We start from the raw sequence: 20,944 nt of genomic DNA, 5'->3' as shown, positions 1-20,944 counted from the left end.
TGATCCACATATCAGTCCTAATGGTCAACTAACGGATGGACTAACTTGGTCCTTTATCAAAACCCCAGGAAGGGTCCTGTGATAAAAATGAAACCCCAAGAGGATAAAAATAAAGTTACCAAACCCCAGGAAGACATTTGGTATTTAACCCTTAAACAAAATCACATAAATTACCATTTCATAATGCGTTTTTTAAAAATTATAGCCGGCCGTGTAGCTAATAAAAAAGGGCATCATAAGTGAACTCCATTGAGACCTCTCTCAATCGCTGCAATTTGGACAACCAAATGAAGGAGATCTCGCTCAATATAACTTGTCCCAAGATGGATGTAAAAGTAGGACATTATGCAAGAAAGATTGAGGCGCAATAGGCATTTATTCCAACAAAATATGTATTATAGTGATGTGAACCGTTACACATACTTCTCTTCTACAAATTTACCATTGAATATGTGAAACTCACATAGTTCAACATATTTAATGGTGGACTTACCCGTCTCTTGTCTGGAGATGGACAAGAGAGGGGCATAATATAGAAAACAAACATTTCTCTATTTCTCTATATTGATAGTATGAAAATAATGGTAGTACAGCTCAATAGTAAGAATAGCCAGGAAGCGTTCATCCAGCAAAATTTCCCGGACATATTTGTTCTATAAACACTCGATGCTTTATAAACACTCACCGCCAGATCTAAGAATAGCCTCACAAGAGCCAAAACTGCAAATATTAAACATACCAAAAATACTATGACACCCTTATTCTCCATAGACCTCTGATTCTCATGGATCTTATCAACCTGAGATCTGCAAATGAATGGCATTTATCAGGGCTTGCAAAAACAAACTGGATAAAACCAAAATCAATTTTTGGGTTAACGTTGCTAAGCAATTGGGGGGGAAGCATATGAGCAAGAAATGAATTCTACCTGAGAACAGCATTGTCCCGGAGTAAATTATCCAACTGCCTGGAAACATCGGATCGCCAAGAAATAAGATTGTCGACATCGTTAGCCTGCAATGAAATAAACCATTACAAAATTAATCACAAGTATAATGATAATACTAGCACTGATCATGATATTTTATAAGAACAACACAAAACAATGATAATATCAATAAGCAAGATTCAGAAAGATAAGAATTTCACATACAATGACCTCCTGACTGTCCAGAAGATTCCTTGCGTCTTCTCTGATCTTCTCTAAAATTATATCTTTGTCTCCTATATCTTTGTTGATTTCTTTGAAAATATTTCCATAGCTGGAAATCAATTCCTCCAAATATCGCTCTAAAACAGATAAATTTAAATCCAGTGACCGTACTTTCTGCATCAATATCTTGAGAACAGTGTCCCCAGGCATCCTGCCAACTTGTGGGTAACGCATTTCCTCAACTGGATCAGGCACCCTAGTTTCTATAATATCTTGATCAGGATTCACACCTTCAGTGGGCTCTGGCTGGGTGAGTATTTCCTTTTGGTCACCAGTTACTTCCTCAGGAACATACACTTTCTTATCTTGAGCAGATATCAAATCTTCCAGCATTCGTTCAACAGCATCTACACCATAAACTTCAACAAAACTCAGTGTACAATAGAATTCCGAACCATAATGGCTCAGAAGATTCAACTTTAGGTATCTTGCCCATTTTGGCTCCTGAAGAACAAACCTCTGAGCATGCTTCACATTTGGAGCAGTGAAATTCCCGAGCTTGACCCATTCATCTGTTGGATAAACCAAACTGCCAAGCAGCTCAAAATCTTTTAAATTAGAAGAGTGGTGCTCAAAGTTAGCTATTTCAATTGTATCTACTAAGGTTTCTTCTGAAAGCTCTATAATAGCAAATTTCTCTTCTGCAGAACATGGATTTCGAAGATACTTGTCCTTATCTCTACCTAAGATATTAGAGGCACCCTTGGCTTCCTTGTTAAAAGCCAAAACCTTTGCTCCCTTGGATGCTGAAGCATAATTGTGCTCAGCACCTCCAGGCTCCACTCTGTGTATTACGCTTCCAGCCTGACCAGTTCCAGGTTTACTTATGGAACTGAAGGCTCTGCTCTTGAACTCATCAAGACCAAGTGGAACACTATGAGACAGATGATCGGTCTTTGGATCATCATTTTCAGATTTCAAAGTTGAACTGGAGTTCTCCACCTCAGGTTGCTCTCGAACAGTTGAGAGATCATCCCTTCTCCCTTCAACTGAGACATCGTTTGTACTTCCTTCTCCACAAACTAATTTACTACCACAACCTCTGGTTTCAGCACCATTTGTGCACGAAGCCTCAGGAGAACAAAAAGAATCAGTTTCTTTCAGTTGATGATTTTCTACTCTATCTGAGTGTTCATTATGTCCCACCTTAGCTTCATCCCAAGTGGATATGCCAACCGGAAGTACTGCAGATTCACCTAAGTCCAAAAAAAAGAATAAAGAGTAGCTAATCAGAACAAGTTATTAATACAGCACAAACCAAAAACAAAATGCATTGTGGAAAACAAGACTAAAGATGAGTGCATCCTTAAAAATTATATATATATATATATATATATATATATATATATATATATATATATATATATATAGCAATTACAAATATTCACCTAATATGCTGTTCATGGTGTTAGATTTTCTGTTCACTTTAACTTGGATAGTATAATTCAGAAATAATTTGTTCGTGTCCTCCCCAAACTACCCCATATGCTTAGTGCATCAAAACCCCATCTTATTTGTACCCATAGGAAACAACATAACAGTTCCTACACCACGACTACATAAATCCCAAGAAGTGGGTTAAAGGCTGCAATGTGACAATCAAGCCAATGCTTCATGGGAAAGCAATCAAGGGGAGGCTACTCAGTACAAATGATGGATCTTGGAAATGTATAGAGCCACAAAGGAAATGTGTAGATTGCCAACTACAATAAATACACTTATGCTACGCATAGGCTTGCCAACATAACCAGAAAGCAGAAAGACGAACCACTGAAACACCTCTCATATTACCTCTAATATGAGATCTCACATAACAATTATTCATTGCAAGAATGTAAAACAGCTCGGCATCCTACAGATTCTTTAGAGCTCTCAACAGCAATTTATCAGAAGATTCAGTAATAGTGTATAAGGAAAACTTAGTTTAAAGAGCTTACCTCTATAACCATGGCCAAAACTGATCCATAAGCTAAAAAGGAAGACAAGTCCCCACAGAACAAAAACCAAGGAAAGAGAAACCTTGTAGAAGCAATTTCTTCTTCCAGTTATACCCTTCTCCAAAGCTGTTCTTTGCAGAAGAGCTCGGCGAGATCTCTGCATTGCTCATCAATCCGATCCAAAGCTGACGGCTGAACAACTAAAGAAAACAGGAAATACCCTGCACCACACAATACAGAAACCTTCTCTTACTCCTACATTCACAAATCATTTTTTTATATAATTAAAACAATAAATCAAAAAATACATAAATAATCTAATTTGCTTGTAAATGAAGATCGGATCCAAGTCCAATGGCTCAAATTCCCAAGGGTACCTTTGAATTAACAAAAAGAGCATTTTGCTTGTAGCTTCAGCTTAAATAACTTAAACGATTCAAACACACACAATTATCTTCATCTTTTTGGATCAATCCCACTTCCACATATGGAACAATACGATGATGATCATTCTTCTACAGTATACCATACTAAATATTTCTAAAATCAAGACTCTTTGTATAAGAAAATCGACCCCCATATACTCACAGACACTTAGAGAATTGTAATGGGTATTCTTAAATAATTACTCCATCGTAGCAGTCAAGCAAAATCACCCTTAGTTCATAAGAAATACTGTGTCAACGAAACCGATGGTGAAATCTGAAAAAGACAACACCTAACAAGTTTCCTTAACTGAATTCAAGCGCAAGTCACAAAGACTAAAATTCCATTCTTTTCAAACCATGTTTGGTTACAGAGAAAACCCAAAGAGAAGAAAAAGTAGTACAAAATATAATTCAAAAATTTCGAATGTAACATATCATCCTCCCACATAATACCAATTAGAAGAAGAAAAAAAATCCACCCAATTAGTAACTTAATTGAGTTTATCATTTCATGATTCTGAAAAAACACGAGAAAACGACACCAACAATCTTATAACTTTCTCTTCCATTCCTCGACTTTCTGACCTTCCAAACAAAAAATAAGATATAAAACCATTCAAACATGCAAACATATACAGGAATATCATAACACAAACCTCGAAAGAGAGAAATCAAAGAGAACGGAGATCTCACTGGGTGATTAACAAAAAGCTACAGTTCAAGCTAGAGTATATAAATCAAACTACTTTTAGATCTAATACAATAATTTTTTAATCCAAAAAATGCAAACCAGAATGATTAGATTAAATTAGAAGTAGATAGATACGCGCACAGAGATTCAAATTGGAAATCACCTGGGTATTCTTACCTTTTTTTTTTTCTTTTTTTTTTTTCTCTCGGGATTGGCAACAAACAACTACAATATCAATATTTTATTGGAGAATGTTGGAGATCAGAGAGAGGGAAATCGGAGTCATCATGGAAACGGCGTAGACTAACGCGAATCTTCTCGGCGTTGCCGTGTGGTTTGGGCGTCCTTGCCGTTTTCATATGCTTTCTTGTCGCTTCGTTCTTCAGTAACGGCCCTATTGCCTTCCACCGAGCGTCTCATATTAATACTCTGTCTTTGTTTCGAAGCCTTTCTAAAGGCCTTCTAAGGATTTGTTTGAGTAATTTTAAAACAGTTAAAATGTTTGAAAGAATTACAGTTTTATTTTTAAAATTATGCATTTTTTAAAATATTTCCTTATTTGTGTTTTTAAATTATAGTTTTTTTAAAAAAAACACTCTCAAATATTTTTATCTATCAAGTCACAATGCAAAACCCACTCTAATACTATTTCCTCTTGTTATTATTATTATTATTTTAATCCCTTTGGGATGGAATTGAGATGTTCTTTGTCTGTCTTTAGATAGCAGGTAAATCAGTTCGGAATTATGCCATATGAAATGGAGGTTATTAGATCGAATTCTCTATTCCTTTTTTTGTATAGACATGTTAAAAAAAAGATAGCAGGTATGTGGAGTTTAGGAATTATGTATATGATTAGTGAGGCTTTTCATGTTTTGGGGCGAGGGATTTCATGGAAATTGGTGTTTTTGATATGCAAATTGAAAACAAACTCTAATGGATTTGTTCTTGTTTATGTTTTCATTACAAATTTAAAATTAAGTTATCGTGTTTTTATAATTAATGAAATTCACACTTAAAAAAAAATAATATATTAGTTGAATTTGGAAAACGAAATCCAAAAGAGGTGCATGAATTTTCTAGATTTAAAATTCAGATTTGAGTTGAATCTACTTCCAAACAAGGATGTTTGGGGGTATTAATAAAAGAAAGGACTTTAGAATGAGCATTATTTTTATGCTGGCCAAGAGAGAACATTTGATTTCTTACTAAGACAATTTGCTGGGTGTTTTTGGCATGCAACCTGTCCTTGCCAACTACACTCTCTTTAGTCTTAAACTAATTCTTCACTTTCTTTCTTTATTTATTTTTATTTTTATATGTCTGCATAAGAGAGGAAGATGAATTCGAACTAGTAACTTCCGCTTTATTAGGCGTCATTCCAGCCGATTGAGCTAATCTCGGAGACAATTATTCGCCTTTTTAGTTAAAACAAAATCTAATATATCAAATTTTTATTATTTGAAATATTAAAAAAAAAATGGCGCTGGATTTAAGCTATGAAGTTTCCATTTGCCGACTTGTTCAATTATTTTAGTTAAAAAGGGGCCCATATATGTCTAAAGCAAACAAGAGCTAATAGCTGTCAATTGCTTGCAGACTTGAACCGACAAATAAAGAAATGCCACGGACAGGTGGTGACGTCCTAATGAGGCATCCCATTGGTCGCTTGCATCATCATCATGCCGTTTTTAGGGGGGGTCTGACCTGGAATCGCGTTATTCGCGTGGGTGCACGTCGGCGACTTAAGTGTAATTAAAAGGGAAAGGGGGGGAAATTTTGATTTGAGGGCTATTTTTGGTATCAAGGACTGCTGAGTGCGGGCCCACATTCAAAACGATAAGATGTGGGGCCCAACTCAAGAAGCGCCACAACCTCATTTTAATGGGCCAACGTTTCCGGCCCCATCATATTTCTTTTAACAGAAAAAATATGGATCCGGAGCCCATAATATATGATCGCAATACAGTCTTATTCTTGAGGTCATTGCTATTGCATGATCACAATACAATATCACATTATATTGGGCAGCTGATCAGAGCAAGACGGACAGCCAGAACTTTATGTGACAACTGACAAGCCATTGAGCGATGAACTATCTAGTGGTCCTTCGACAACATTAAAAGATTCGATGACTCTATCAAGTGTTCCAAATCAGCTATACCGCCAATAATTGCCATACAAAGACCACGATTGTGATTGTGTCTATGATTTATAAGAACGAGTGGCATGAAAAGGATAAGGCTTCACAAGGACTGGGGAATGGGGATCAATATTGATTGGGATGTCTAAATCCAAAAGCTCAGTAATGCCTATTCAAGGTTTGTTTGGAAATGTATTTGAGGAGCCTAAAAGTGTGTTTAACATTTAAAAAGTCGATTTGAAAAAAAATAAAAAAAAAGTATTTGTTTGGTAAAAAAAATAAAAAACACTTTTAAGGATTCAAAAAGTATTTATTTGCCTTTGACTTAAAAGTTTTATTTTTCAAACATAATTTCAAGCATGTTGTCACTCGGAGAAAAGCTCAACATTATTGGTTAATCAAACATGATCATCTCTCTTTTTTTTCTTTTTTTCTTTTTTTTTTTTCGATAGATGGGTTTGGCCCACTAAAAGCCCATTCCATCACCCAAGTCCACCAGCTTTAAAATGGCCTAATACTTTCAACTCAATAAAAATATCGACCCAATATCAAAGCCTATCAATAAAGAGAGATCCAAAATGAATAATCACATCCTTAACTAGCCAGGCCCATTTTCTCTTTTACTCTTTTTTCTTAGCGTCAAAGCTTACCCAAAACATTATACAAGTCATGCTTTACAACTTGGGAGTATTATAATTATAGTTTTATTTATTTACTTATTTGAAGTAGTGATTTTCACTTTATGAGGCGTGGTTCCCAGTTGATTAAAATACCCATTAGGAATAAGTATTATAATTATAAATCTATTAGAATATAATTTAGTCAATTAAAATTTCAATCATATTCAAACTTTTGGACCAATGATGATTTTTCATCCTATTACTATTAGGATGGGGAATCAAATAGGATGGTCCAATAGGATGATTTTTTCTCCTATTGGACCCAAATGAGAGTTTTCATCTACTGGTTGTTGCCTTTTGTTTTAAATTTTATTGTAATTGTCTTCAAAGAGTAGTTCAATCGGTTGAGGACTACGCTCATGAAGGGGAGATCATTAATTCGAATCTCCTTCCCTCGTTTTCCTCCCTTTGCATAGACATGTCAAAAAGTAAAATAAAAATGTAATGGTAACTCTCTCTCCCTCTATTAGTAGCTATTTTCATTCTATTAGCCAGGGCGGAACTAGAACATTTAACTTAGGGGGCAAATTTTTATTTTTATTTTTTTTTAATTTTTATTTTTTAAAAAGTCGGGGGAGGGCAAAAATTAATTTTTAAAGTTATATATATATATATATATATATTTTTTAAAAAAAAATTATTTTTTTGGGACTACTCAAGCCTTAATTAAAGTGGTTCCGCCGTTGCCTATTAATTAGAATAGAGAAATTTAAATACAAGGAAAGGGGCGATTTTTCATCCTATTAGAAGCTCCCCCCCTCACCAATGAGGGCTGCAGCTCCCTAATAGAGGGAGTGGCTGACCACATTTAAAAAAAAAAAATTATTTAGAGTATATTTATAATTTAAAGTAAAATTGTCATGTAGAGATTTATATATAGTTAGCACATGATGTCAAACATGAGTCACATGGTATCGATTTATTGGTTTGACATGGCACATTGAGTTGATAAAATGATCTGTTCGAAACTAAAAGTAAATCTTAAAGACCTAATTATTAAATTAAAAATTCAATGAATAAATTAAAATCGCGGGAAAACTTATAAATTATATATATAGGAGTTTTCCCTTAAATATTCGAATCCTTACTCTTGATTCACACTTGAGGCTTTTCATCTATAAGCAAGGGTCGTTACCCTTTTTCAATTTGTGTTTTTATTAACATCCTACGTAATTGGCCAATGGCCATTGACAAACCCACTCACTAACCCTATCTTTGAGGGCCCCTATTGGCTTCATTTTCTATAGGGGCTAAGATCGAATTGGTAACAAGTGGGTCCAGAATGTCAAAGAAAGACTAGCCAAGAAGAATTAAGATTCTCTTCATTTCATTTGAATCGAAGAATATCCAGTTAATTATAGTGAAGATGTATTTTTGTCATTTTAAAAAGTGAAAAGACAAAAATACCTCTTCATTACAATTAACTGAATATTCTCCAGTTCATTTTGAGGATTCTATTTCCGCTTGAGAATGAACATTACAATCATGCACGCATGGGTAAAACTTTGTGTTGTTCCTTTTTGAGCTCACCACCATACACTAGCACTTTTTTTTTTTTTTTTTTTTTTTTTTTTTAATGTCAAAAATAATTCATGTCACATTGATGAAAGGTATTGTGTCATTATCGTGAATTATTTTATTTTATTTTTTACTTGTTTTATTATCTGAATTATAAAACTTTTAATGTCAAGATCCAATGACACAGTACAATAATTATCAATCTCATTTGAATATTCCGCCCCATTTCAGCTAATACTCCTATATATACCATTTTTTATACTTCAAGAACCTAGTACGAACACCATAGTTTATGTAATGTTCTTTTTGTCATTTGATTATTTTATCACTTCAAAAGAGGTATAAATATGGGTAAAATGCAGTTTACCTCCTTGAAGTTTCATGAGTTTTTCAATTTTAACTCTAAAGTTCAAAAATTAGAAATCTACCCCCTGAAGTTTCAAAAATTGACAATTTAAACCTTCTGTTACTAATTTCCGTTAAATTGGAGGGAAATTTTTTTAAAAAAGCCTGAGGGTAATGATGTAATTTCATATATTTCCGTCTATTTAGACGGAAAAATTAAATGGAGGGTTTAAATTGCCAATTTTTTAAACTTCAATGGAGTAGATTGTTAATTTTTGAACTTTGAGATTAAAATTAAAAAACTCTTGAAACTTTAGGAGGGTAAACTGAATTTGTTATGTACAAATTGACAACTTGCGATGGTTTGTTTTATTTTGGAGTGCTAGGTGTTGAAATGAATTGGTTTATCTTTTGATCATGTGATTATATATTAAATTGTCAGATGATCCAGTGATGACTTTGAGAATATATAAGAATTAATTTCCTCTGCAAGTATTTGTGAAATTATTGTAAGTACATGTATTTGTGACCGAAAGAAAGAAGGTAGTCATGACAAACAACGTACGTATGCAGCATGCATGTCATCCATGAGGCCACTACGTACGATTATTCATTTACAAACAACTGAAGAACTACAATTAGGAAAAAAAAAAAAAAAAAAACACCAACAACTACGAACGATAAGTTCTTTAATTATTCATATACAAACAACTGACAACTACGTACGTACGTACTATCTACTTGACTCTTGGGATAACCTGAGCTCGCACTGGATTCTTCATAACAACCAAAAACTCTTCCTTCTCCGACAGATCAACACCATCCACCGCTTTCCACTCAAAATTCCAAACCAAATTTGCAACAAAGTACTCAAGAATAAGGGATCCATATTTGTAACCGGGACACATCCTCCTCCCAGCACCAAAGGGCAACATCTTAAACGACGACACGTCACCCACTTCTTCTCCACTGTCATCACTACTACTAGACCTACTCATCATCCTTTCAGGCTTAAACTCCATAGGATTCTCCCACACCGTTGGATCGCGCCCTATTATTGCTGTCCCGATGAGCACCGTTGTATTTTTGGGGATAGTGTAGCCGCATAACTCCATATCTTTTGTGTTTGTGTGTGGAACTAAGGAGGTGTTTGGAGGGTGAATTCTGAGACATTCGAGGATCACCGCTTTCAAATACGGAATCCTCTGCAAATCCTCCTCCTTAACCTCCTCCGCTCCTTGTTCCACAACTCGGCTGATTTCACCAAAAAGCTTGGCTTGAATACGCGGGTGCTTCACCAAATACGCCATGACCCAGTGGAACATCGTTGCGGTTGTGTCGGCGCCTACGTTGATAAACTCAGAGCTCAAGCTAAGTACATCGGCCTCCTCAAGCTTGCCGGCGCCCTCAGAAATTTCCAAATCTAGTAAGGTGTCTGTGTATGTAACCAACTCCAATTCTTTGGCGCCCTTCTCTTGCTTCAACTTCTGGCGGGCTCTAATATGAGGCATCAGGATGTCGTATTGACGCCTTAAAAATTGAGTGTACCTTTGCCAGCGCTTTCTATAGACAAGCTTCCCTAGTCTCGGCCAGGAAGCAAACACGCTGAACTCGGCGTAGCTGACAAGAAATGTATATTGTATGTGTTCGACTTCGCGAATTGCATCCTCGCCGATGTCGCCATATGTCATGAGAATGAACAAGGAAAACACGGCGCGGTGGAGATGCTCAAAGAGTCGTATGGGGTCGCCCTCTTGTTTGGAACACTGGTTGAAGCTGTTAACCAATGTTTCCATGGATCGGTTGCGGGCGAAGGAGTAGGATTTCAAGCTCGAAGGGTGGAGAGCTTCGGACATGAGATTACGACGAAGGACACGCCAAGTAAGGCCATAGGGGGATCCCCCAATATCTTTGCGCTTGTTGCTGAGAATGTAGCTGACGGGGACGACTGGTGGGCGATTTGCAAAGATGGCGCTGTTTTTAACAAGGGCTTGGTGGGCGATGGGGTAGGAGGTTATGAAAACGAGGGGTTTGGAGCCGACGAGGAGTGTCATGATGGGGCCATACTTTTGGGAGAGGTTAGAGAGGAGGGATCGAAGTTCAATTGTTGATTTGGGAAGTAAATGGAGGTGTCCTATTATGGGAAGAGAAGGGGGTCCTGGTGGAAATTCATTCTTTTTTGTGGTTTTGGAGGAGAAGAGAAGAGTGAAGAGGGTTTTTATGGAAAAGCATGCAGAGAGAGATAGGAGGATGATGAGCCAGAACTCCATGGATTTAGCTAGCTAGCTAGCTCCAAGTATTAATATTATGGTGAATTACAATGTGTTAGCTTGAAGATGGATGCATATGCCGCCTGGCCTCATTTATATGCAACAAACCAACAACCATGGCAAACTCTTTTAGACCATGATCACCATGAAGAAGTGATCAGCCTGCTGGCACCTCTACGCTCTCTCTTTGGAATTGTACGTCTATATATCCTCCGCATGAAGTGTGTGTGAGGGATTTGGCTTCTATTCGGCGGTCAAACTACCGCATACAGCTGGAAGGAATAATTGTGGACTCGCCCACTAATAATTACAAATATTAAAACTTTAAAAAATTTTAAAAAATTAAAAACAATAAAATATTAAATTTTTTTTTTTTTAAAAAAAAAAAATAGAAAAAAACAAAAGGGGGCCACCTAGCATGGCCGGTTTTTAGGGTGGCCGGACCACCCCAAGGGCCATGGGGTGGTGCGGCCACCCCACCGGTGTTGTTGGCGCCGAGCCCCTCGCTCTCCCAAATAGCTTGAACTGCCTTGGAGCACCTCTTCGCCTCGCTCACTCCATTCACGCCCAAAACGCCCTTCGACAAGCTCTTGACCCAGGGGTTCGACGCCGAGCATATATGGCAGCAAATCGACCCCCAAGCGCATCCCCCTCTGCCAACTATCCACTGCGAGGTGAAACAGTTTGAGAAGAACCCAGGAGAGATCTCGAAGCTCGAGAAGGTTCTAGAGGTTGAGAAGAAGGAATCAATTATCAAAGGGTGGGAGGAGTGTTGTGGAAGAGGAAAGTGAGGATTTTGATGAGGAATTTGATGGGCCTGATGAAGAATTGGATGAGGAGGAGGAAAGAGGGGGAGAGAGAGAGTGAGGGTGAAGCGGAGGACAAGGAAGGTGGACCCTTGGCGGCCACCCCATTTTGGCTCCCGCCACCCCTTTATTTTTTTTGTTTTTTGTTTTTTAATATTTTCTTGATTTTAGTTTTTTAAAATTTTTAAAAGTTTTAATACTTTTAATTATTAGTGCGCCCACAATTATTCCTTCACGTAGTTCAAACCATTTGTACTGCTGCATAGAAGCCAAATCCGGTTATGGCCGGCCACCCACCCCATTTTGACCGAGGATGGCTGGAACAACCTTTTTGTTTATATATATAATTTTTTAATATTTTTAGTTTTTTAATATTTTCTTGTTTTTAGTTTTTTAAAAATTTCCAAAGTTTTAATATTTGTAATTATTAGTGGGCGGGGCCCACAAATTTTCCTTCCAACTGTAGTTCAAAACTGCACCGTAACTACCGCAACTAACTACCGCCTAGAAGCCAAATCCGTGTGTGAGGCCTCCCTTATTAGAGTCTTCTCCGCCTCTTGTCTAAGTCTGCGTAATGTACCTCTGATATTATGGTGCTGTTACAGCAAAAAAAAAAAAAAAGAAAAAAAAAATTAGAGATAAATTTTCTCCAAAATCAGTTTAGAAGAAATATCTTCCAACCCATTTAAAATAGTGTCATGCGTCGATAAACATTTATAAGACATATTAAATTCTTAACGTTATTAATAGCAGTTTACTAACTTAGAGTCGGTTTAGAATTGCGTTTGAGAAATAGAGTTTTTAAGTCAAAAAGAGCTTTTGGGCAAAAACTTCATTTTTAAGCTTTTGTCAAAAGTGCTTTTTGGCTATTTTTAGGCTTTTTAAACTCTTAAAAGCGCTTTTAATTTTTTTACCAAACGAGTATTTTTTTCTTCAAACGGGCTTTTGAGTGTTAAAAGCACTTTTAGGCCCCTTAAACGCAACTCAAACAGACCCTTAGACATAATTGAAGGACAAAAATTTCCTCCAAACCGGTATGGAGGAAATATCATTCAATCCATGTAAAATAGTGCCAAGTGTTTATAAACGTTTAAAAGACACATTCAATTTAGTCTAAATTAGTAAACTGCTATTAATGGGAACATGATCCTCTCCAGTCTATTTTGGACTAGAGAATATTCAGCTAATGGTCAGGATCTCTCTAGAGAGATCATAAGGCCATAAATGGAACACATGTCCCATTAATAAAAAAATAAAAAAATAAAATATATATTTTAAAAATAATTAAAAAAGAAAATTAAAAAAAAATTTAAAAACTAAGAGGTGGCCTGCCTCCCCAGTTGGGGGCCATCCCCAAGGATCAAATCAAAAAAATAAAAATAAAAAATTGATTTGGCTCTTGGGGGTGGCCGACCACCCCTTAGTTTTTTTAAATTTTTTAGGGTTAAATACATAATACCCCATGAGGTTTCAAAACTTATTTTTTCTCCCTTAGGGTTTGATTTTTATCACAAGAGGTCCTTATGGTTTTGATAAATGACCAAATTAGTCATTCCGTCCGCTGACCGTTAGTTGACTTAACGGACTGATACATGGACCAATTAAAAGTTGACATTTGGTATAAGTGGCCACGTCATCAGTGATGATTTTTTTTTTAAAAAAAATAAAAAATATATTCTTTTCATAAAAAAATAAAAGAAAAAAAATCCTTGACCATTTGGGGGTGGCTATGGCCATGGGTGGCCAGCCACCCCATTCACTGGATGGGGTGGCTCGGCCACCCCCCCTTACCTCCATAGTTTCGCCACCCACATCCGGGCTAGATGGGGTGGCCTGGGCCAAAGGAAGGATTTTTTTTAGAAAAAAAAAAAAAATTTAATTTCTTAATTTTTTTTATTAAAAAAAAATTAGTTAGTGATGACGTGATTACTTATGCCAAATGTCAACTTTTAATTGGTCCATGTGTCAGTTTGTTAAGTCAACTAATGGTCAACAGACGGAAGGACTAATTTGGTCATTTATCAAAACTACAAGGACCTCCTGTGATAAAAATCAAATCCTAGTGAGAAAAAAATAAAGTTTTGAAACCCAAGGGGTATAGGTATTTAACCCAATTTTTTATTATTATTATTTTTAATTATTTTTAAAAATATATATTGTTTTATTATTATTTTTTGTTAATAAACATGTGTCTCATTTATGGCCTTATGATCTATTTAGAGAAATCCTGATCATTAATTGGATATTCTCCAGTCCAAGATCCTCTTGGACTGGAGAGGATCTTGTTCACTGTTAATGAGGTTAAGAATTTAATGTGTCTTTTAAATATTTATAGACACATAACACTATTTTAGATGTGTTGAAAAATATTTCCTTCATACTGATTTGGAATAAATTTCTATATAAAAAATAAATAAATAAAATAATGCCCTACATCTTCCGAAGCATGATGCGCATCTATTCAACAACTCTACAACGTTAGACTACTGAAGACGTTCATAAGCACGATTTGAAGACGTCCATGAGCAGGGACAAGCCTTATGGGTAGGGCCAAACCAAAACAGATTTTTATTTATTTTTTGGTTCTCACGATTTTTATTTTATTTTTTTATGAATTAAAGACTACCCCGGACTATAAATATCAACTAAAAATTAAAAAAAATATTGCAGTCTACAATCAAATAGCTATAGTTACAACTAAATAACAATAATTTCTTATACAATACTAAAATATCAATAAAAAGAACAAACTCCACGTACAAACTTTTTAGGATTACTTTTTATTTATTTTTAATTATTTTATCCAAAAAAGTTATTTATTGCTTGTGGACAAGATTATGAACATGTTTATAAAGAATTAACAATCATTTCTTATAGAATCGGTTTTATGAAATGAGTTAAGTCATAAATTTCTTCAAACTCACCTTTATGTCTTATCAATCTATTCTTTTTTTTCTCATTTCTATTCGACTAACTTGTTTGCTTGTGGTAGCTGACATTGGTAGTGACTACAAAATTTTTATACAATTAGGGCTTCTAGGTTTGAATGGGTAAGGATCAATATTTATTGGGTATGGACTACAAAATTTTTATACAATTAGAACTTCTAGGTTTGAATGGGTAAGAGTCAAAAGATTTATTGAGTGGGCCAAAATAATTAGTGAATACGGCCAAAATTTTTATTGGGTAAAGTCAACAAAGTTTGTTGGTAGGGGCCAATAAGCTAGGCTTATACCGGCCCTTCTTCCTCCGTCATTGTTCATAAGCAAAGAAAAAATGGTAGATTGAAATTAATTTCAGCCCATTAGAACTTTGTTATGATACTGGTGTCTTACATGGGTTAAGTCTAATCTTAACCATGTGTATATAAACTTTTAGGCACTCGCCACTTGTAACCCAGTTTTTAAAGGTATGTTTTACCCAATGTTTGTATTATTTGGTTTTAGAACCAAACAACATGTCACAGGTTCAAGTCACGGAGGAGGTGACTTAGGGGTTAGATTAAAATACCGATAGGTAAGTGAAGTCGCCAAAAGAGAAAAGGTTACCATCGGGTTAGTGTCAATATAGTGGGCCACTGTGTACATCGGCTGCAGAAGCATGGTGGTATGTTATGATCCTTATGTCTCACATGGGTTAAATCTAATATTAACTATATGTATATAAGTTTTTGAGCACTTTCCCTTTGCAAGCCAATTTTTAAGGGTGAGTTATAACTTAGACCCAATGTTTATATCAAACTTCAAACCTTATTGGTTGGTTCTGGGGACATGCATGCCTAGTGCCTAAAGTCATAATACAAATAAATCATTAAATTTCCAAAAAAAAATTGTATGCTTTTAGCATTGAGTAAGTGAATTATAAAGATGCTTAGCCTTGTTTGGAAGCAAGATTTTCCAACTCAATCTCAAATTTTTTCTAAATTCAAGTTTGGCAATTTTTTAAACTCAATTCAACTCAACTCAAAAAATTTCAACTTAACTCAAAAATTTTCAACCCAATTAATAAAAATTATAAATAAAGATTGAAAAAATAAATAAATAAATTTAGGGTAGCCGAAACACCCCAGGTGGTGGCTGGGCCACCCCAAGCCCAACTGGGGTGGTCCGACCACCCCTTAATATTTTATTATTTTTTAAAACTTCTTATTATTATTTTTTTATTTAAATTTAAAATATATGTAATATTTTATTATTATTTCTATCAATGGGACATATGTTTCATTTATGACCTTAGAGATATCCTAATTATTAATTGGATATTCTCTAATCCAAAATGGATAGAAGAAAATCCTCTACCGTGTTTGACCCACATTCCTTCGTGGGCCATAGGTCGAATAATGAAGGTTGTTGATAGAGGACAATTTTCAATAATATTTGCTTTAACAAAAGGGACATATATAGCGATTCTGACATCATATGGAGACATAATTAATGGCGTTGGAAAGCTCATTTAGAGGGTTACAAAGTCATATTTCATTAAGTTTTCCTAATTCAAATATTTACTGAGTTAAAATAGACCGTAAAAAGAAAATTAAAAAGTCGTACAAAATTGCTCGTATGTTGTTTATGTTTGAACAAGCTTTAAAACAAGTTGACAAAATAGCTCGTTCAATAACTCATATGAAGTTGGGTTCGAATGAGTTATTCATAGATGCACTCGTTTAAAGTTGGGTTAGAACGAGCTGCTGTGTGAATTGACAATTCATGTAAGAATACGAGGAAACCATAGTTAGGTTCGAAAGAGCCTCTTACACGTTCAGACAAGCTCCAATAAATTTTTGTAAACAAACTTTTATTTGAGCGTTTTCTTAGGTTCAGGAGTCTAGGTAGTATAAATATATGTAATGGCTATCTATAGCCTTAATTTATTATGTTATTTTGACCGGTTATCAATGAAAAACACTTTTAAGAGTGGTTTTCTTTTCTATCCACATTAAATCCTTGATTGAGTATTAGTTTTAGGAAGAGTTGTGATTCTTATCTTGTTTGTCTTGGCAAACTAATCACTACACCCTGCATTAATTGATATCAAAGTCAAGTTGCACTGCATCAATTATTTAATTGTTGATGGAGATCTTGTGGGCTAAACAACAAAAAAATTCGTCCAAAGTGCGTTAACTAGCAGAGCAAGAACGTTAGTAATTACTACTCTTAACTATTGGCAAATATATCAAGGATTAAATTAAGGGTGAATTAAATTAAGCTGGAAGAGAAATGATAGGATTATAAAATATTTTACAAAATAATTTTATTGTCCTATTATAATTGAAAACGAGATAAATTTATATTTTAAAAAATTTAATCATATTTTTTAAAAAAAAAAAAAAAAATTAGAAGCCTAACAATTTTTCAGCTGAAAAGGCTAAAAAAAAAAAAATTGCTAAATAGAAAATCTCTTTTTAAACCATGAGATGGTAGAATTTGTAAATGGGTTAAAGTAATTCCAAAAATATTTATGTATAATATTTATCTCACAAAAGAAAAGGTAATTGTGAAATGGGAGAGTGTTGTTCTCAAAGTTAGAATTGTCAGAGTCATTCATTTATGAGGACCTCAAAGGGAAGTTGTGGCATTTAAAACTCTCCGCATCCAATTCCCAATGCTTCAACTACCTCGCATTTACTCCGATCGACGGATGGACGGATGGATGGGACAGATTAACAAAAAAAAAAAAAATTCAGTAATTCTCCCACTATTGCTGGATCCAATCCATCATTTCTTCTCAAATTGCATTTTAGACCCTTGATATTTGACAAAATTGCATGTCCGGGTGTGTCGGTGATCCAGCAGAGATTCTGTCCTTTCCACTGCTCCATGAATCAGACTTTTGTGGTGGAAATGTTAGAAGGACTACTGCCATCGCTAAGTCATCAGAGGATCATTTACAAAAAGCAGATTTTCACATGGCTTTGTTCTCTTCTGGCAGGTAAAGAAAAAACGACTATTATTTTTTTTTTTTTTTTGGGGACAAGGTCACATGATTTTGATGTAATAAGGACGAGATTGTGTTTGGTTTTTTCCTTTGCTAGCTGGATACTTTTTTCTGCTTTCCTTTTCTCTTTTTCTATTGACAGACCTATTCCTCCCCATTATTGATGGCCGTGTTATACTCAACTGACTTCTTTTTGTCCTGTTGTGCGTGGAGGCCAGAGGGGCGGACCACCTGAAGACGACACAAATCTCAGCCCCAATTTAAATGAGCTTCACATGCATGCTTACGTGTTCTCTCTCTCTCACGAATCACGATAGATTGGGTGGTCGTTTCTGTGCCACCACCACCACAAAAAAAACAAGGTTTAGCGACATGGTTATTTGGGGCGTTTTTGGCTAAAAAAACGTCCCTATTGATTTCGCAACGCTTGATTATGGGCACTTGGGACACGTCGGTTTTTATGGCGACTAGAATTTAAGATTGAGACGTTTTTTTATGAAAAAACGCCTCGAAAAGAGGACGTTTGAAACAAAGCACCCCCTTTTTTAAAAGGAGGCGCTTAGTTGTGAAAAACGCCCCCTTTTTTAAATGGGGACACTTCCTAGGCAAGCGCCCAACTTTTTTAAATGGGGGTGCTTCCTAGGCAAGCGCCCCCGTTTTTAAATGGGGGCACTTCCTAGGCAAGGGCCCCCATTTAAAAAAGGGAGCGCTTCCTAATCAAGCGCCCCCTTTTTAGAATGAGGGCGCTTCCTAGGCAAGCGCCTCCTTTTTAGAATAAGGGCGCTTCCTAGACAAGCACCCCCTTTTTAAAAAGGGGGCGCTTGCCTAGGAAGCGCCCTCATTCTAAAAAGAGGGCGCTCAGGTGGACAAGCGCCCCCTTTCATAAATGGGGGCGCTTGCGTGTAAAGGGCCCCTATTTCTATATGGAAGCACTTTCACGCTGCGAAGCGTCTCCAATAATTAATATATAGAAAAAATATTTTTCTCACGCAATTCATATATATTTTTTATTTTCTTCTGATATACAATACGCAATATAATATTGTATGGCGTATTTTCTCCATAAATATTGGATTAATCCATAAATATTTTCTCCATTCATCAATCTCATACAATCTTATACATATATATCTCACAATTCATATCTAATCCATATATACAATCTCATATCTCATAAGACATTTAAATCCAAAATGATGATATCATAAGCACAAAGTGTACGTACCACATCTTAAAGAGTTAACAAAAATTGTATCATACATATGAAATAAAATATCCAAAATGATATCATAAACACGAAGTGTACCACCTCTTAAAAGAGTTCACAAAAATTGTATATTACATATGAAATAAAATATATCAACGAGTTCGCTTAGCATTTGGCGTCAAATACATACCCAACCTAACAGGTCAAGTATACGTACGTCACTTAACGATTACCTGTAAATGATAAAACAAAAAAAAAAAATATTAAATTACAAACCTATATCTAACTATTTTGAAAGTTCAAACCTATATATAATTAGATTATATTACAATTGACTAAGATATGAAGATCTACACATACTTTGTGATGATCCACAATGGTCGCCTTCTGCATCAGCTGCATGCTCATCTTCATTTGTTAATTCATTCTCACCTATATATAAATAGATGCAAATGTATATTATGCAATCATATATATGTTCTTAAGTCAACAGTAATGAATTGTGTTTGAGCAGTTAGTTCCCCTATAAAAGGATAAAAGATAAAAGAAGAAGAACATAAAATAATTTTTATTGTGTTTAAGTCATATAAGCCAACATTAAAGGATAAAAGATAAGCCAACATTAGAATTTCAAATTTTATGTTGTTCTTCATTTATCTTTTTATCCTTTATTGTGTTTAAGTTATTTTTATATAACTTAATGTTTGAGCAGCTAATTCCCCTATATAACTAAAAATAATTTCGATGCGCCTGCTATCCAGGCGCCCTTAATTAAGTGCGCCTGGATAGCAAGCGCCATTAATTAGGGGCACTTGCCAGCTAGGCGCCCTTAATAAACGGTGGCTGGCTGGCAAGCGCGCCCCTAATTAAGGTACATTCTGGACTCCAAAAGATCATCATGTTTCATCCACAATGGTATATATACAACTTTTCCAAAGAACTTACATAAGACAATTAAAATTCAAAAAATGGCACCAATCTCGACGAGGAAAAACAAAGGAACATGCTAATAAAGGATAAGGAAAAACAATAAAATTAAAAAAAAAAAGAAAAAGAAAAAAAAAGAGGTATTCCGATAATTCTACAATAATAATTCAATACTAAATGTTAATATGAACGAACTGCACAGTGAAATCAAAATTGAATTAAATTTGAAAGAACACTCCAGGACAACCACGGAGATTCTTCAAAATTGTGATTGTTGCATTCAACAAACCAACTACACCCTAAAAGTAGAGAAAACTTTGCTGAATTTAAAATCCCTAATTCTCATAAAAATCATAATACATCAAAAATCTGACTTTTAGAATCCCAAATCGACAACTTAAAGAGACAGCAGATACAAAGAAAAACAGAGACAGAGAGAGACTCACTAGTACAGGAATGTAGAGAAAGGCAGGCCGGTTTTGACTGGAGAAGATGGCCAGTGGGTTGGCCAACCGTGTGGGTCACTGGGCGCCAGAGAGAGAGATAGGAAAATCGAGATTGAGAGAGGAGTGACTAGCGCCGTAGAGAAAGATATGGATCGATATATATTGAGGGAGAGGGGAGAGGCTAGGGATCGAATATATATATATATATATCATGATGCAGAGAGGGGGGACTGGCAGGCCGCGCGGTAAAATATATATTGAGGGAGAAATTAAGTCTTAGAGCGGGAGCTAAGGAATCAAAAGGAAAATTAAGTTCCACTCGCAAAAACAAAAAATATAAATATATTAAAATTAAAAAACACTTATAAATTTATTTATAAAAATAAAAAGTAAATATTA

At 35.3% G+C, this 20,944-nt stretch overlaps 2 protein-coding genes across 3 annotated transcripts; both read right to left on the bottom strand.

Annotated features, from left to right (window-relative positions):
- Positions 1-374: 374 nt before the first annotated feature.
- Positions 375-4,694, bottom strand: LOC132182606 (SUN domain-containing protein 4). Of its 2 annotated transcripts, XM_059595903.1 has the most exons (5): positions 4,447-4,694; positions 3,151-3,371; positions 1,154-2,409; positions 929-1,014; positions 375-806 (listed from the first exon to the last, which is right to left on the bottom strand). In XM_059595903.1, the coding sequence occupies exons 2-5, from the start codon at positions 3,311-3,313 to the stop codon at positions 560-562; spliced, it is 1,752 nt and encodes a 583-aa protein (XP_059451886.1). In that variant the 5' UTR covers positions 3,314-3,371; positions 4,447-4,694; the 3' UTR covers positions 375-559. The 2 variants fall into 2 exon arrangements, with proteins under 2 accessions (XP_059451886.1, XP_059451884.1); XM_059595901.1 differs by lacking the exon at positions 4,447-4,694 and having other exon boundaries at positions 3,151-3,509.
- A 4,808-nt stretch (positions 4,695-9,502) lies between these two features.
- On the bottom strand, positions 9,503-11,377 carry LOC132181391 (cytochrome P450 89A2-like). Its single transcript, XM_059594593.1, has one exon. The coding sequence runs from the start codon at positions 11,223-11,225 to the stop codon at positions 9,693-9,695; it is 1,533 nt and encodes a 510-aa protein (XP_059450576.1). The 5' UTR covers positions 11,226-11,377; the 3' UTR covers positions 9,503-9,692.
- Between the last annotated feature and the right edge of the window lie 9,567 nt (positions 11,378-20,944).

The sequence above is a fragment of the Corylus avellana genome, chromosome ca5 (genome assembly GCF_901000735.1).
Source record: "Corylus avellana chromosome ca5, CavTom2PMs-1.0".
Lineage (NCBI taxonomy): Eukaryota > Viridiplantae > Streptophyta > Magnoliopsida > Fagales > Betulaceae > Corylus > Corylus avellana.
Note: the sequence above shows the minus strand (reverse complement) of the source record. Positions and strands in the feature narration are given on the sequence as shown.